Below are 17,123 nucleotides of genomic sequence, written 5' to 3'. Positions count from 1 at the left end.
AATAGGTTTCTTTTCAAACACCCGTCGTTGCCTGTTTGTAAATACAATTGTACAGCAACGTTGTCTTAGCTGTTTATCAAAACGTGATGGTGCCTATTCATCGATTGTGAACTGGATTGAATTCATGATGGCATGATCCTCCTGTGTGCTTATTGAAAGTTTAGCTGCCTACCACATTATATAGGTCGAGATCGAGATACTCTGCAGGAGCGTGTTCAGGATTTTGAGAAGAATGAGCTTGAAGCAAAGAACATTGATGGGGGGGGAGCGAAGTAGGTTCCCCTCGCATTGTTCTTTTTAAATCTGAAATGCAAATGGAGGCCATATCCTTGGGCCATATCCTAGCATTTCTCATGAATTGATACCGAACTTGAAGTATTGGTTGTCTCACCAGATAACGAGATTGAAAAGAAAGGGTATTATATGTATTGCAGTCTTTATTATATCACATAGTCAAAGACAAACGATTGCATAACAGGAATCGTTGAGATAATCTAACACAAACCAACTTGCATAAGAACTTGCACAATCACATGCACTCTAACTACCAGTGAACAATGATATCGATATACCATGTGTAACAAGACCCACTGACTAAGTAGAGACATCAGTAGGAAACAGACAACTGGCCAGTGATGAGTGTTCGTCCGAGTGGGAAATTTTATGATATTGACCTTTTTAGTGCAGGTATAAACTTCTGCGGGGAACTGATTCACTTTGCGCCCTGGCATCGGGAGTTCGAAAGAAACTACCCGACAGATTTTGCTCAACTGGGTTTAAATCTAATTGGCAAGTTTATTTTGATAATAATGACAGACACTTGGCCCCAACTTGTCTACTCACTGGCTACTCGAACTTTGAATGACATAGTGATAGTCTCAATGGAAGGCATATCAGCCGTGATAAGAGCACAAAATGGAACGCCAATACTACGTTTATAGGATTGTAGGAAATTTTTGCCAAGTTTTTGATAGAAACAGTTCGATATTTCGTTACAATAAGCTCATACAGGACCATCTCTCGCATGGGACCAAAACTATTTTCACTGGAGGTACAATACAAGGCTTTTCGTACTAACCTACCGAGTGAATAAAATATCACAAAGACTAGCCCAACCATATTTTCATTACGACGATACATTTCCATGATTGACCGACACACTCTTAAATATAACATGAATTAAAAAACTAACACTAAATTTTCCCACGTCCCACCTACACGTAGAAGTGACACAAAATACTCTTTATGAGGAGAAAATAGGATGATCGGAGTAATTCTGTGAAAGTGTTGGTTATGCTAAGAGTGCCAGCTTATCACCTTTTGACAGAATATGACTAACCATCTCTACCTCTGTTACCCATAACATGTTGAAACAAACAGATAGGTTATCAATATGTTCTCAAATAGTCATCCGAAGTAGGTTCCATTTGCGAAAACGGCAGCTATCAAGCCATTCGTATGACATGGTATTTGGATGAAACCTGCCTACAGCTGACGAAATCATAATACAAATATAGGACCATGGAAAAACTTATCAATAATAATATGAATATGACCAGACAGGAAGTTCAGGAAGAATAAAAAAACCTTTCGAAGGACAGTCAGATTATTTTGTGGAACCCATAAACGGGTACAAAATTGATTCAGTTAGTGCTTAGCAAAAAAGGTGCCACCACATCGTTCGATATTCATTTACAAGAAGTATTCGCTTTGTCTGTACCATTCCTCTTATTTGTTGGCTTCAGCGGGCTCTTTGAGCCTGCTACCACAGGAGTCAGACCCTCCTGGTCCTCAACAGTACGCCGCAGAGTGTCGAAGATCTCTCGGAATAGTTGCTTGTACTCGGGCTCTCCTTCAACACCAGGGGATGGCAAAGTCATGGCTGTAATACGAAAATTCGCCGGCAGTGGTAGGCTAAGGGGTCTTGGGGCTCTGGGTGTCAACGCAGTTTGTACCTGTGCTTCTTTATGTCTTCTCTGGTCATGGGCGTCCGTCTTTCCTGAATCTCTGCGCCCTTTCGCCTCTAAGAGTTGTTCGTATTTCTGAACAAGATGATGATACTGTTGGTCAAGTTCTGATAGAAGTGAGATATGAACCTCCTCGGCAACGTAAGTACTCAAGTCCTGTTTGTCCACACCTTCGCTTTGAAGAGATTCCCTGCTCCCATAGATACTGCCACCATTTTGATGTTTCATCAGTTCCGCGTGTCGGATCTCACACTCTCCGTCATGTTCCGGCACTGTGGCGAACCTCTCAACCGCATCGACACACTTCTTACACCTATCACAGAAAACGTCATTCTTACCGGACGACCGGTTCTCCAAATCCTGGAGTTCCTTCTCAAGTCTTTTGATTAAATGCGCATTGTCCTGTAGCTCCCTCACACGATCCGCTAATAACTTATTCTCCAGTGTCACAGCCATGAGTTCGGACTCCGCAGTGTCATTCCGGCGCTGTTCACAACTCAGTTTAGAACTCAAGTTTTTCACAATCAGCTGCAGTTTCTTGATTTCAACTTCCTGTGGAGTCAAGGTGCCTTGCCTACTGTTTGTTACTAAATGATAGTCAGCGAATAGTCCTAATTCTTTGAGACTGGGCACGCTCTTTGTTCGTCGTTTCACGACTGGTTTTTGCTGTGCTTCACGTTCAGCCTGTCTGAGAGTCTCCACCTCATTCTGTAAAGACTCGCACTTGGTTTCCATGCCATTTATTGCCTCAATCAGTCTGAAAAAAGGCAATGAAAGAATGTGGGTGGCATATTTTGTCCAAAATACATACAACATACTAAGTTGATGATGTTCGCTAAGTCTTAGAGTTCAGCATTTGTTACGTATGTACCTTTGATTTCATCAGTTTAAGCAAATTTTAGCTCCACAATGTATTCTTTTGCTTAAACTGATGAAATCAAAAGTACATACGTAACAAATGCTGAACTCTAAGACTTAGCGAACATCTAACTTTAAATAAAGCAATCTTGTACCATTTCGCCTTGTAGGCATGGCGTGATCGAAGACGTTGAATAAACGAGAGAAATTTGAATGAGGTAGCGCCGCGAGATGATGATAATATGTCGAGGATAAAAACACACAGAAAGACTACCCAGTGCACCAATTTAAGTTCAAGAGTGGAACTGTTTTCGAGATAAGATCAGGTACAGGACAGGTTCATCACTTCCCTGAGGCACAACGATTTGTATCCTAACAATGAAATCATTCTGTTTAGAGTATGTACACACAGACATAGAGAACAACAAGCAAATGTTTTTGCCCATAAGAAATAGTTATTGGGTGTGCTTTTAAAGATGATGTATTTCCTCTCGGGGTCGACATGCGACTAATGAGTTAATGAATCGATCGAACTGCCACCACAACCAAGCAACAATCTACTGTTAGTTCAGAAACCTAATCGATCGCTCACTTCAAGTAGATGTATATTCCAATTTGCTTGTTCTAAAGGCCAGGCATTCAACTGCCAACATCTTCCTGTGCAGCTTTTACATGTTGCCACGCTTATAATCTTAATTGGATGCTTTCCGAGTTTAATGTGAAGGCAAGCAAATGACAGCTGCTTGCACCCACATTCATCAAGATGCATGATGAGAGATACTAGTAGTAGAAAATCGATTGACTAGTGCGCAGTACATCAGCGTTCTATTCCATTAGCTGTGGACAGCAGCCTTGTCTGCAACTTGAAGCATCATCATGATACCAGAGTTGCAATTCACATCTAAGAGGATAATTTTAACCATCAGAGCTCAATCGTCTCCAGTTAAGATTCATTTTGAAATAACATCGTTCGAGTCCGTTCATGTTGATGCGAAACCCAAGTCGATCGTCTGACCCCAAGCAGAAGATTCTAAAAAAGATATTGTATCATCAGTGAATGATTCTTTTGGTGTTACTTTCAAAAATCACCCGATGATTGGTTTTGCTCAGCTTTGGAAAAATTCTCTTGAATATCTCATTGCCGCTTTCAATAATCTCAGTGCTGTATATTCGCAGCATGGACAAACAAACTACATGTATATATGTACCTTTTGATTTTTTCCTTGTCTGCCTTGCATTCCCTCTGAAGTGACTGATTGATTTTTTCGATCTCCTGTGAGTTCTTGTCAACCTCTTCGTATACTCTCATCTTCGATTGGTTTAGCTCCCGCAGGGTCTCAATCTGCTTCGCTAAGAACTATACATGAAGCGGGAAAAAAGAACCAGTAACAATACAAGAACTTAATTTATCGGCAGGTAGGCCCTAAAACGTATTTGAACGACCTGGGTTCCTTGAGAGAATCGGTTAGATGGCCAAGGATATCGACTGTTAGGTTTTAATTTATTTCTTTGTTGACACTCGGCGTAAACAAAGAAAACAATATTGGATTTAGTAGCCCACCCGATCCGATAATTAAATTCTAAAATCCTTTCAGCAATGCTGCAGGAGCAGCTATCTTAAGGAGCCGCAAATGCTCTAACCGAATAGCTTCAGTCTTTTATCTCTGTGTGTCGACATGCCGCCAAGCTTTTCCCTATCACATGCATGTGCAACAGTTAACTGTTAAGGCAATCGTTTGCAGCAATCAAACGGCGCCAGAGCGGACCTTTTTACATGCCAACCACCACAGATGGCTCAAGATAACCACATACAATAACATGGGTATATATCTGAACCACAGTATCCATTTAGATAGAATAACATAGCAAAGCACTCGCCGACTGGTACAAGAGCATTAATAATCGATATGTCCGATAATTGTGTCCCAAGTCTGTCAGAGGAGCAGTTGCGGGAGCATTACATTTTAGGTGCTTTCGACCGGTTAAACGAATCGATTTGGGGAATTAGTGAGAGGGGTACAGTTGATTCCTTACTGTGGATCATTTCAAAAGTGAACGTATTTGCTCAGCTAGAGAAAATTCATCACCTCAAGTCTAGGTGAGCAGGGACGGGCCCTTAATCATGCAACTGCTCGCACTGAGGCAAAAATCATCTTGGCAAAAAATAGTCAAGTGCAAATCGGATAATTGTTCTTGAGCCTTAATAGGTATACATTACAAATACGGGACGTTCCAAAGACAGACACCTCTTTTCCTTATGGCTAACGCCTAAGCAGGAACTACAGATCGACCGGACGGGTCCGAAATCATTTCACGAGAAAGCACTGGACTAACTGACAATCCTTTTGAAATTTCCCTGCGAAACTTACGTCAATCTCAAGTGTCTGGTCATGGTTCAGCTGCTGTGCCGCTGCCAACTGTGTCTCAAGCTCTCGGTTCCTCTCCAGAAGGGTCTTGCCTAGCTCTGCTGCTAACTGCAACTCTGAAAAATTGCAATGGGAACATTTGATGGTTAGAAATCAGAATTTGTTTCGAGTGCATTAATCATTATTTCCCAAGATAAAAGTAACTGTGTTACGGCATTGTATAATAATCTTCCGTCATGCTGCTGATGCTGAGTTGACCACATGGATATATAATGTCAAGGACTCCACACGAGGAATTACGAGATCACCATGGTGAATCACGTGTAAAGTAAATACACTGAAAGAGTGGTGACTCAGCTACGAAAGCCTAGACCCCGAAAGCAAAGAAAAAGGCGGAGTAGGGTACATTGTAGTTATGTTTTGGAAGAGCGAGTCGTCGAGTTACGATGACGTGGCCAACCTACTTTTAAGGGGACCGCCAACTGTGTCTCTGATGGAAAGATTTTCTTAAATCATCAATAACAACATGACAATGGTCATTTACCGCAAACCTGGACCCCCTGCTGCACAAGCGTGCATGGCATTACAAGCTCCGTGTTCATTTAGTCATGATCATATTTCACCGCCAAAATACAACTCGGTTTTTTCCATTTACAGATTAAAGGCGTTCACGTTCCATTTTTGCCGTTCGCCAGAATTCCCCTTTTTTCTTTATCCTTGTTCTTGAGTCCATCTATGCCAGATCAAGGAGAGGCTTTCTTTTTTCATTTATCCGCAGTCTTTATCTCCTACATACATATCTCAAGGAGCACACGGTACGCACGATAAGCATGATTGGTAAAATCTTTAGTTTCGCTAAGGTACGTGGTTATGGATGAACATGAAGCAAAACATGCTTCCATCGGAAACATGAGTCATTCCCCTACATCACAAACTAATATTGGGTTCCAGTTTCTTATGTTTAATAGCATTCCAGGTGATACCTGGACCAGTATACAAAAAGAAAAATATAGAAAAAGATGTGTCTCGACTCAATAAAGTAGCGAGAATGCCAACTGTGTATTACCGGGGAAGAAAGAACGTCCTTTCATTAGACATCACAACGGGAAAATATCAACTGTTTGAAAGGCGCCTGTATGATTTGGCAAATCTTACAGTTTGCTCTCTAAATCGCTTATGTGGAGACCGGCCTTTATGTTTGTTGAATGAGCTCAATGAGTGTCAACGACACTACGCATTTGTTTTTTTCAACACAATATCCAGTGAGAGGCCTCGTTGCTCACATTTTTTTTACAAAGATGAAAATAACGAAGCCCCTCTTTCATTAGAAAAATATGTTGTAGTGTTAATAGTAAGATACTGATTTTTCTCTCCCATGTAACATTATCTTTTGCAACAATCTCCGAATAGATTGTGTCCTATATTAACATCAGGTCAAGTGTAAGTGCATTATCAACATGTAGATCATGGTGGTATCGACGGTAACTAATTGGGGATACATGTATATGCACAATCGTAATTATTATAAATAAATGCCACATATGGTATGACCATCATGACAATAGTGACTGACCCCGGGACTGACCTTGACTTCGTCATGTCCTGCTGGTCGCATTAATGACAGGAAGTACTTTGATTTTAATTGCAACTATCATGTTGTACTTGTATTTCACATATACACCCTTTATACGTACAGCTTCCTGGATGTACAGCTTCCCCAATGTAACCAGTGCTATTAGGCATGCGCCAGTATCACCCAGTCTAATTGCCGACTAAAAATATGGTAGCATTGGCACATAATGGGCCCTTTATCAACGGGCGGGCGTCTTTATGTACCATGACAGCAGGATCCCATCAGGCCTATTAAAAACAATCAGTCTGAGCAGGTTCTAGATAGGGCCTTTAAAGGCCTGCATGGCCTCTTATAGTCTTAGCCTGAACTGGGCATGGGTTATATCGTTGATAAGTAGATCATTCAACATTCCCCTGGGCCGTTAGATTGCCGGTATATTGTTAAGTAAAGAGTATAGGGAAATATTATTAAATATAAAGAGTTGTTATTTCATATCAATGATTACACAAGCCAATCAAGGCACTCACATATTATATATCAATAAACATATTTACAGACCTACGTCTACGATAGTGCATTTTATTGAAAAGCGCCTTGATAAAAACAGAGTTGGTGAAAATATCACAATTAAGGCGGGAAGAACTAAAGTGAATTGAAAGGCCCCGTCAAAAGATGGAGAGTATACACAGGCAGATATTAATGAGGAAGAAGTGATCGCACAAAGGCCAGTCTCATGATTAATGAAAGGCCTAGGGTAAATGCGCATGACAGGAGTCTCATCATAAGTGATGATACCAGTCGATTTCACGGGAATGCTTAATAGCTGTCCAAACCATCTGGCATTGTAACAACGAATCGATAAAATCCAGTATATGTTTTCATAGAAAGCCATCCATATGTTTATGTACTGCTTTATATGCGTCTCAGGATACTAACCATTCTGGTACCAGTAGTTTTCGTCCGATTCTAACGTCTCCGCCAAATCGGAGGTGAAAATATCCGCGGGAATCGCACCCTCCATCGCTAGGTTGTTGCCTGCACTATCCGAGCGTAGTAAAATTGGATCATATCAGCTCAAAATTCCAGATTGACGTGGCACACTCCATTCATGTGAATGTATGTCAAAACATAGTCACATGACGTGCACGTGACCTGCTAGTTTTGATATTTCAAAATGGTCGTCTGCTACAAAATGTGGAGTGGACAGAACCATCAATAAGCTAGCGAGCTCTGCTCACCACAATAAAACAGTTCAGACTTTATCTATGATAAAGGTGTATAGTATAGGCCTAGAGCCCATAGGCAGAATGTTCGATAGTGCAGGCTCATTCAATTGATTCGACGCGATCATCGATTATCTGTTTCAGTAGGCATGGGCAACGATTCGCTTACCCGGTTCACTTACCGGTACGTAATTATGTTTCTGTTTAAAGAATTATTTCACTACGCTTCAAACCAGCAATAAACATGCTTATTATATTTTTGTGCAACTCTAGAATTAACAAGGTATTTCAATGAGCCCTGTTACATCGGAAAAAATGAGGGCCTAAGTTGAAATGCCTTGGAAATTCTTCGCGTCACGAGTGAACCGTGAAGCATGAGGCGTGAGGAGTGAAGCGTGAAGCTCTATGTAAAGTCTGCCTAAAATGTTCACAAGGTAACGTTCAATCGTTATCTTGGTTGTGACTTGAATAACATCATCTGTGCTAACGAAAAAATCAACGACATTGAGAAATAATTTTTTGTGATTTTATTTTATAAAAGAATGTCATTATCTACTAATTAATACATGAGTCTGTTATGAATTTTAAAAGCTGTTCCTCGTTGGCTGAGTTTCCGATGAAATGGAAATGCCCTCCTGGTAGAATCTGCTTCTTGAAGGGACCAGTTGTCACTTCCGACCAGGCTGTAAGCAAGAAGTTATAGTATTCTTATCACCTTTAAAATGGTCAGGCGCATCCTGCTGTTGAGATGCGCGTGATCATTTCGAATGTCAAAGTGTTACATGTATTTACGTTACTTTTCCTAGAAAAAACTAGTCACCAGCTCAAAAATCAAAACAATAACCATCAAACGCACGCGCTAGATTACAAAAAAAGAGTTTTTATTATGAAGCCTGTTCATGAGGAAGAAAAAATTACAATATATATTATATAATAGGGATTCACAACATTTCATGAATCCATTCCCAGGTCTATGTCAGAATTTATTTGCTGAGAAATAGTTCATTTCGCACAATAAAAAGGACCAGTGGCAGTGCAACGAATATCGATTTGCAAAGAATACAGGTTTTTTCAATGACATGTCGCGGGATCTGTATATTTCTGCCAGCTAAGGAGTACGATCAACCCACGAGAAAGTCAAGGGACGGACTAAGACAAGTATGCTGCCCCCTAATGTCAGATTAACATACCATCAATGTCCTTGGCTCTATCCTCACTTCCATTGACCACACTCACTGGACATATCAACTGACTTCCAGATTCTGGCAAAGTGTACCTGAAATTTATCAAGCGATATTAAATTGGATTTGTTATGTGTACTAGGTGCTGTAACTGTAGACGACAACCTGCCATCCAGAGGGGGATTAATGGTTTTACTCTGGGCAAAAGGGAGGTACGTGTCGAAGCTCAGGATGACCAAGAAGTAGACGTAAATGATCAATGACACTATTTTTGCGGACATATCTGTATTTGCAACTGATTCTCCAGCGGGCAAACAAGCAAAATTACTGAGGCCAATATAGACAGTCATATTTACTAGCTGAAAGACGTGTTGCCTTGAATTTCAAGTAAGATGTGTACTAACTCATATTTTTCAATAATTCCATAGTCGGCTCGAAGTGATGGTAAAAATATCTTCATCATTTCTCTGTTCTGCAGCACCTCTTTGGGAGTTCCACCTGTGGGTTAAAACAACAACCAGAGTAATACCACGCCATCAATATACCATGCATTGAAGTTTCCATCCATTCCAAGTTCAAGTAAACACGAGCCAGCATGATTGTACATGTACATACGAAAATGTAGATTTAAACACTGTCACATTTACTAGTGTCTGCGATTGGAAGAAGATCGTCTCAATGCACAACTACATGTATCAAAGCCAGACGTAAACCTTTGCAATTTATTTACCACGTAATATAGGGTACGCGTACGGTACAGTACGCCACTAAGAAGGACATTTCAACACATTGTTCGTAAAAATCTAAAATAAGTTATTTACCTAACTTCCCTAAATATGCTATAAATTCGTCGTCCCCCATCTGTGAGCATGACCTGGCCGGATGATCTTTCCATTTCACAGACTGAAAAAACGGATAAATCCATTTTGTTGAAGGCAGAATTTGACTAGTTGACTTTACCCACGGACTTAAAGTATTAACCAAAGTCTTCTCCAGCAGTCGTAATGAATGTGAAATAGCAAAGCCGGTGCTAATTTAAAACCTCAGACGGGCATTTTTCGCGATCCGTATGCGAACGACAAAGTGCGACGTACGAAGGTACATGTATGTTCGTCTTTTGCTGATTTTTTGCGCGACACACGTAAATCATCCGTAATACTTTAGTTGTAGGAAGAATTGGATTTTATTCAAATTGTCATTTGATATATAATTTTACCGATAAAAAAGACTTTACGTGGCGGGTGCAATATTTCTAAAACTGCATGCTGGGTAGGTATGGACTTACATGTGGTGCGTTTGCTCCAGAAACAACCAAATGCTTGGGTTCGATACCATACATTTCTTTCAGGTTTCTTGCAACTTCAAATGAGACAACTGCTCCAAGGCTGAAATTGCAATGGAGCCCCAAAAAAGTAGCACAAAGGAGGAATGTCTCAAGATAAAGCAGGGACCGCACTTATAATAATATTATGAAAAACTTCCTGCGAGTGAATCTTAAACGATCAAGAGTAAACATTTTTGAGCAATTCTTACATTTTTTATAACTACAAATCATAATAAAATGCTATTTGACGTCTGGATGTCTCCTGTAAAATATATGGCTATATCGGTTAGTCAAGTGGTACTTCTCCAAAACCTAAAACAATTACCCTACCTATGGCCAAAGAACACAAATGGCTTTTCCTTGAACAGGGGAAGAAGGTTGGTGGTTATATCGTTCACTAGCGCAGTCTGACTCGTGTAACTTTGCTCTCGGAAACGATTCTCTCGGCCAGGATAACGCAGGGAACATACTAAAACGGAAATCATGTATATATAATAAAATGACGTTTTTACAACCTTGAAGTCACAATCGGCAGGTTCTAATGCATCTCCTCCGAGAGGTGATGATTATATCTTAAGAGTGCCCAAATCTTTTCATCTTGGTTTACTGCTTTCAAATACCTTTTTCAAAAGATTGGCGTGCTTTCTTTCAAAAGCTATTCATTTGCCCACTTTAGTAAGAAGTTTTGATATAAGGATCTGATTCCCTGTTTTAAAAACATCGTTTCCCCTTACAATGCCCTAGGCACCTGGATAAGGATTCATACCTTCAATGTCTGCTGGGACTTTGGACCCCCACTTGGCGTAGAAAATGGATCCACCACCAGCCCAAGGAAAACAGAATATACGACACGCAGCGTCGGGGTTGACCCTCATACAGTTTGCAAGTTTATCAGCCATTGTAACCTACAAGAAAATGGAAATTCCAGACATATACAACATAGGCCCTATTTTATACGGTCCTGACTCGCTCTTACCTTTGAAAGGTCGATGCACGACTTAAACGAAGTCTGAGTGAAACTGTAGGAGGAAATGACACTCACAGTACTAGATTATTCCAGAAAGAAACTTAACCACCAATTCGACACAGTACGAAATTCGTCAAATGATACATACACTGTACATGTAAATTGTAGTTTTTAAATAATATCATACATTTCAAATACGAAGTTTACGGAATCAGAATCACCAAATGCCGCATGCCGCAGTGCGGTCTCGGATTTCCCGCCACGAATAATTATTCTACACTGCGCCATCTAGCTTCTAAAATAGTGACTATCTATCTGGCATTCAATTTGACACATGTGCATTCGCGGAAAGTGGTCGATTCGACCATCTGACAGCGTGTCAGTGGTTGAAAACCTGGTCAAAAGTGAGTAAGCAAGGCCACAAACTAAAACAAAGCGAAACTGATTGCAAAAGTAGTCGCATAACAACCAATTCGTGCCCAGAATCGAATGTTCGATGTCCCAAAGTCCAAATACAACGGTTACAACTAATAGTTGTTATCGTCGGTTTTTCTACAAGGACGATTACCATTCGGCCCGCCTAAATTTTACAGCGGTCAATACAAACCCTGTAACCCCTCCACAGGCGATTAGATTACCGGACACTCAGTCGATACTGTTGAATTTTCTGCTATGGTCAGGCTTTGGCAGTTATCCACCCTGGAGTTGAAATGAAATCGTATATATATGTGTCAGCATACTTATGAACATATTATGCCAGGCATTCCCATAATAACGGTCGAATGTCACGCTCTTGTGTTCCATTCATCGATCTGAGGTTACTAATTGGAAGCTGTCAGCCTCTTTTGTCATGTACGGCGTGTTTATCCGTAACGGAAATATAGTAGTCTCATTTTCCGACAATGGTCACCAGAAACTTGGTAAATATCACAGCATGATACGCAAACAGAATAATGAATCAAACCACTAAGACTAATGGCCTCTTGTTTGGAATATCTGACCAGTTTCTGTTAACATTATATAACAATTTATCATTATGGGCAGGAATTGTGGTTCGGTTACCATGGTGTTACTGTTTGGAGTCCAATAGTAATAAAATGACAGTGTCAACAATGAAAATGGGTTTAGATATCTCACTTCACCATACATGGTGAGAAATGAGGAAGGCGCTTTTGATACAGGCTGTACAATCTTTTTTGGAAATATCTCAGTCATAGGATTAAGAGATGGGTCGTATTCATAAGAATAGACGAGATGATCACAAGTTCTTGAATTCTGCAGTGGGTTCTTCTAGGGATGTGACCTTCCGAATCGACGGGTTCAATAACACTTTCAATGCCGTCGTGGAAGATTCAGGGGAGTACGATTCGGTGGGTGCAGCATATTACGTCATTGCAATGGTGCTCATTTACGGCATGAGCATTGTTCTTCTGATAGGCGCCACCGTGCGGAGGAAACGACACTCACGGAATCTTGACAAGCAGGTTGCAATGTACTTCAAGGACATGGAGGCGATGCGAGATGTTGTACCCTGTCGCCAAATTATGACGTCGTCTTTAGCTCGTTCTGCCAGTATTCGGAAAACTCACTCCGATGTTGTTATGGCTGACGATGGTTCGGATGAACATTCTGCTATTCACAGTCCGAGTTCTGAAGGAGAAGGATGGCAGGATTGGAGCTCGCCGCGACCGGACTATCATGCCTACGCCTGTCAGCGGTGGCGACTAACAGAATACTATCCGACCCAACTTGAACAACTGCCGCAGATCAGAGAATCTCGAGAGCCGACGGAATGTTCTTTCGATGGACGGCAGCACCACGAAGACGAGGTGTTTGATACATGAAACTGGAACTGCACAAGCGAGCTTTATGGCTTAAAGGGACTCTAGGCAGTAGCTGGATAGGAAAAATAAAGTTGCACGAAGTCGCCAATAGGGGTCTCCTCAATCTCAGAGTACATCGAAAATATTTAGTGCTGAATAAAACGTTACTGTGTACAATGTGTAGTTGTCACCCGAAGATGACGAATTTAACCCACTGCCGCTGTATATAGTCCAATTTAACTTCATTCTTGATTTGTCAGGATACAATTTTTATTTATCACCTGAGGAGCTACGTGTATATACTGGGCTTTTTAGCCTCTTCATCGGACTTGAGACACTCGCTGTCGTCGTCGAGATGGATGCTAAATTATCATTCAAAGCAAGTACATGTATGTTTAAAGACCCGAACGTCCACATGAATGATGAGCTTTTTTATTCCCTGGCCAATTAAATTGTTTGGCAACGTCAGATTATCTTTCCAAAATGTCACCAGGCATACAGCTTCCTCGCGTGTCGAGAAAATATCAAACATGCTAGATCGGCTGCGTCTCGACACGCGAGGAAGATACGCAGCAAAAAACGACCCCACACAGTGAGAATTTGCCTGTCGCAAGATGCACGCGTGTCACTTGCATCACGCAAATTTTCACCGTGTGGTGCGGGCTTTCAAATTAAATAATTAAATAAAATAATATTTCACATCGCGTTTTGGTCTGTGTTCGATTTCCCCACCCGGCCCACTCTATGTCTATAATCACTTTTGTTACTCTGACTGAGCCTGAGGAATACTAAAAGTTAATTTATTGGTTAAAAGAAAGTGGCATTATGCGACACCTTAATTGGTTTGCTTGACGTGTTTTATTTCGAGGATGGGAAACCCAAGGGCGATGCTGCGCCACCAAATGCCTAAATTACTCGATACACAAAATATGAGGAAGGAGATGCCGATGAAAGCAACAATTCACTTAATGGGCTATATATAGCCAAAAACTTTATGCATTTCTGAGTCCACATCAAGAAAGAAATGGGTGTCACCCTAGAAAGAAAGTACAAAATCTCCTTCAATGTTTGATTCATAGTTTATCATTGCAACTGATACTTATTGCCCGAGGTTACTACATGTACTTCCATGCACGTGATTGGCCACGCGTATAACCACGTGATTGTATCGAAGTTGATTTGGTTATCCCGGGGGTCCGGTTATTCACAGTCGGATGTTCCCAGTGAAAGCTTGAACATCGGCGAGATGGCATCCATTCAATTGTCGTTGTTAGTGGCTTTGGTGTTCTTTGCTTCTTCGACAGAAGGACGTTTGGAAAAAGGTAAAAGAGAGGTTCAGATTGATTTCAGAATGAGGACAAGGCGATTTTTTCTTTGGATCTCATCCTTTTGCAAAAGAGCCTAGAACATTACTCCTCCTTACCTGCTTACGCATGTTTCCGTGGGAGTAAGTATGTATCTGGTGTAACGGCCTGATATTGTCAGGATGTTTGGTTCTTGGCATACTATAGAAAATAAACACCACGCTGTTTCATTGCACTTCTGACGAGAGCCAATACGATATCAATCGTCGAAATGCGCCTTATACTCGTTCTCAGATCAGAATCTGAACCTCTGTACTAATCTCAAATGCGTGCATCACAGACTGACCATATGGGCCTAATGTAGATTTTGGTTTCATTCAGCTCCTCGCTGAATTCAAAGTCTTGATTTTCTGAAGTGAAAACAGTAAATTGAAGTCCATGCACGCCTCCTCCAAGAACATATTCTTTAATCTCGCCTCGGTCTTTTGAGTTTGAATCCACGCATTTACGCCGTACAGTATAAAGCACACGAAACAAATGTTTTGGACCGACACGACATTTACCACAACTACATGTATTTGATAAAAGCAATTTTCTTCCTGCCAAAGGCTGTCGCCTAGTTACCACCCGAAAATTTGATCGTTCGCTCTTGGCCTCAACCTGGCCATCGGCCGTAGTCGGTTGCCCAAGCCTTGGCCGCTGCGAACGCCGCTGCGAGGCCCACGGCAAGGCATGCAAGGCGGTTCTCTACTCACCCCGTACAAATTCCTCGCTGGCTACCTGTGTCATCCACCTTCAACAAATCTGGCAAAGGACGGTCGGCTACAGCGTCCGAGTGGGCGAGGCGCGGAACAGTGCAATCATTAGGAAAGTCAAAACATGTGGTGTCGAACGACGAGAAGCCACCAACGGTAGGTTATCCTAAAAACGAAATTGATACCTTCCAGTAGATCCTTAGGTGTCTAATCCCGCTCGGATTGACCTCCAATTCGGCCAAAACCTCCGCTCACACCTCGGTATTTGGTCTGAAAGTTCCGTCTATTAGCAGAGGGGTCGTGATCAGACAATCAAATTCTTTAAATCAATTAGCACGCACTGCAGCATACCATGTTAACATTAAGGAAATATCTCGTGAACTAATTACCAATTTCGCTGTTGGGCAGCCAGTCATAAGACCTTTATCTCGATGTCCGAGAATTTTTTTAATCAATGAAATAGTAGCTACATGTATAAGTTGCTTAGAACTTAAGTCGACACGTTGCCGGTGTAACGACGTCTTTTGTTGTTCCACAATATATTTCTAGAGAAACTTTTCGTTAGGGGCAAACAGGAAAAAAACATGTCAATATGTCTTCCCGGGAAGACAGCCTTCCAATAGAATTGCCAAAAATGCCAAAGGACTTTGTCCTTGCAATATGGATAAGAGGATGGTCGTGTGTTTCTCTTCTCCCTCCCCCGTGTGAAAAACTGGGGGGGGGGGGGATCATACATTGTAAGCAAAATATCTTTTTAAATTTGATTCATCCTTCTATTACAGGAAATAGATGCTTTCAGAAGGTTACCGATTTTTCCAACTTTCACAACATGCCTTCCCAAAATTTGCACCGGAGGGACGAATGCTTCAAGAAATGTCAGGTCAACCGCAGATGTCTCGCAGTGTCCATACCTGTTGGGAAGAAGCAATGCGCGATGATGCTAAAACCAAGTTACATGCAGTATATGAAGAAATGCGATAACAGTAAGTTTATATACAGTCCAAATCACGATTGACATCCCTTAATTCGCGTCATCCCTTAATTCGCGTAAAGCCTGCAGCACACTAGCCGCCAACTTCGGCGTTCACAGGCGTTTTTTGCCGCAAGAGTCCTGAACGCCTGAAAAATCCCTAGTCTGCTACGAACGGCGTCGGCGGACGCGACTTGACGCCACTCGCCGCAACTAAACGCCAAATATCTAACATAATGTTTGATTTTTGACACGTGTCACCGCGCTTGAACGCAAGAAGAAGCCAGGTGTGCTACGGATGGTCGCCTGACTCGGCGTCGGCGGCGAGGCTATGGCCAATCAGCTTGCGTCTTGATGTCACATGATTTCAAAAGGGCAGCCTAAAGTGGCGGAAAAGACGCTACTGGACGCCGATTCTGGGCAGGTGTGCTCTGACCGGGATCCACTGGCCGGCAACTATGGCGTCGAGAGGCGTCAGCCGAACGCTTCTTGTCGCCAAAGTTGGCGGCTAGTGTGCTGCGGGCTTAAGTCGCGCGGCGCGTCACCGGCGTGTTCGTCGCGCGTAACTGACGAAGCAGGAAGGATGTCAATTTGGACTTTATAAATGTATTACTCGATTTGTTATTCTGTAGGATTTGTCTAAACAGAAAATCTCTACCACGATACATGTATATACATGTATAGTGTTGTTTTGTTATGGTTTTGTTTTGGAAAAGGATAGTGACACAATGTTGTGTGTGCTGATGGCCAGTACCTAAAGCATACTGCAGATGACAGGACAGAATTACAACTGAACAAAAAATGAATTCATG

The 17,123-nt window shown here is 41.6% G+C and overlaps 2 protein-coding genes across 5 annotated transcripts; both read right to left on the bottom strand.

Annotated features, from left to right (window-relative positions):
* Window positions 1–419: 419 nt before the first annotated feature.
* LOC135491473 (cerebellar degeneration-related protein 2-like) lies at window positions 420–7,894 on the bottom strand. The gene is made up of 4 exons (XM_064777374.1): window positions 7,701–7,894; window positions 5,195–5,307; window positions 4,034–4,182; window positions 420–2,724 (listed from the first exon to the last, which is right to left on the bottom strand). The coding sequence occupies exons 1-4, from the start codon at window positions 7,783–7,785 to the stop codon at window positions 1,689–1,691; spliced, it is 1,383 nt and encodes a 460-aa protein (XP_064633444.1). The 5' UTR covers window positions 7,786–7,894; the 3' UTR covers window positions 420–1,688.
* Window positions 7,895–8,517: 623 nt separating this feature from the next.
* Window positions 8,518–11,990, bottom strand: LOC135491445 (S-acyl fatty acid synthase thioesterase, medium chain-like). 4 transcript variants are annotated; one of them, XM_064777341.1, is made up of 8 exons: window positions 11,647–11,990; window positions 11,259–11,397; window positions 10,823–10,961; window positions 10,454–10,553; window positions 9,990–10,071; window positions 9,573–9,666; window positions 9,178–9,263; window positions 8,518–8,670 (listed from the first exon to the last, which is right to left on the bottom strand). In XM_064777341.1, the coding sequence occupies exons 2-8, from the start codon at window positions 11,389–11,391 to the stop codon at window positions 8,543–8,545; spliced, it is 762 nt and encodes a 253-aa protein (XP_064633411.1). In that variant the 5' UTR covers window positions 11,392–11,397; window positions 11,647–11,990; the 3' UTR covers window positions 8,518–8,542. The 4 variants fall into 4 exon arrangements, with proteins under 4 accessions (XP_064633411.1, XP_064633401.1, XP_064633425.1 ...); XM_064777331.1 differs by having other exon boundaries at window positions 11,929–11,990; XM_064777355.1 differs by lacking the exon at window positions 11,647–11,990 and adding an exon at window positions 11,615–11,634.
* Between the last annotated feature and the right edge of the window lie 5,133 nt (window positions 11,991–17,123).

This window comes from Lineus longissimus, chromosome 1 (genome assembly GCF_910592395.1).
Source record: "Lineus longissimus chromosome 1, tnLinLong1.2, whole genome shotgun sequence".
In the NCBI taxonomy this organism is placed as follows: domain Eukaryota; kingdom Metazoa; phylum Nemertea; class Pilidiophora; order Heteronemertea; family Lineidae; genus Lineus; species Lineus longissimus.
The sequence above is the reverse complement of the archived record's forward strand: the minus strand, read 5'-3'. Positions and strand labels throughout refer to the sequence as shown.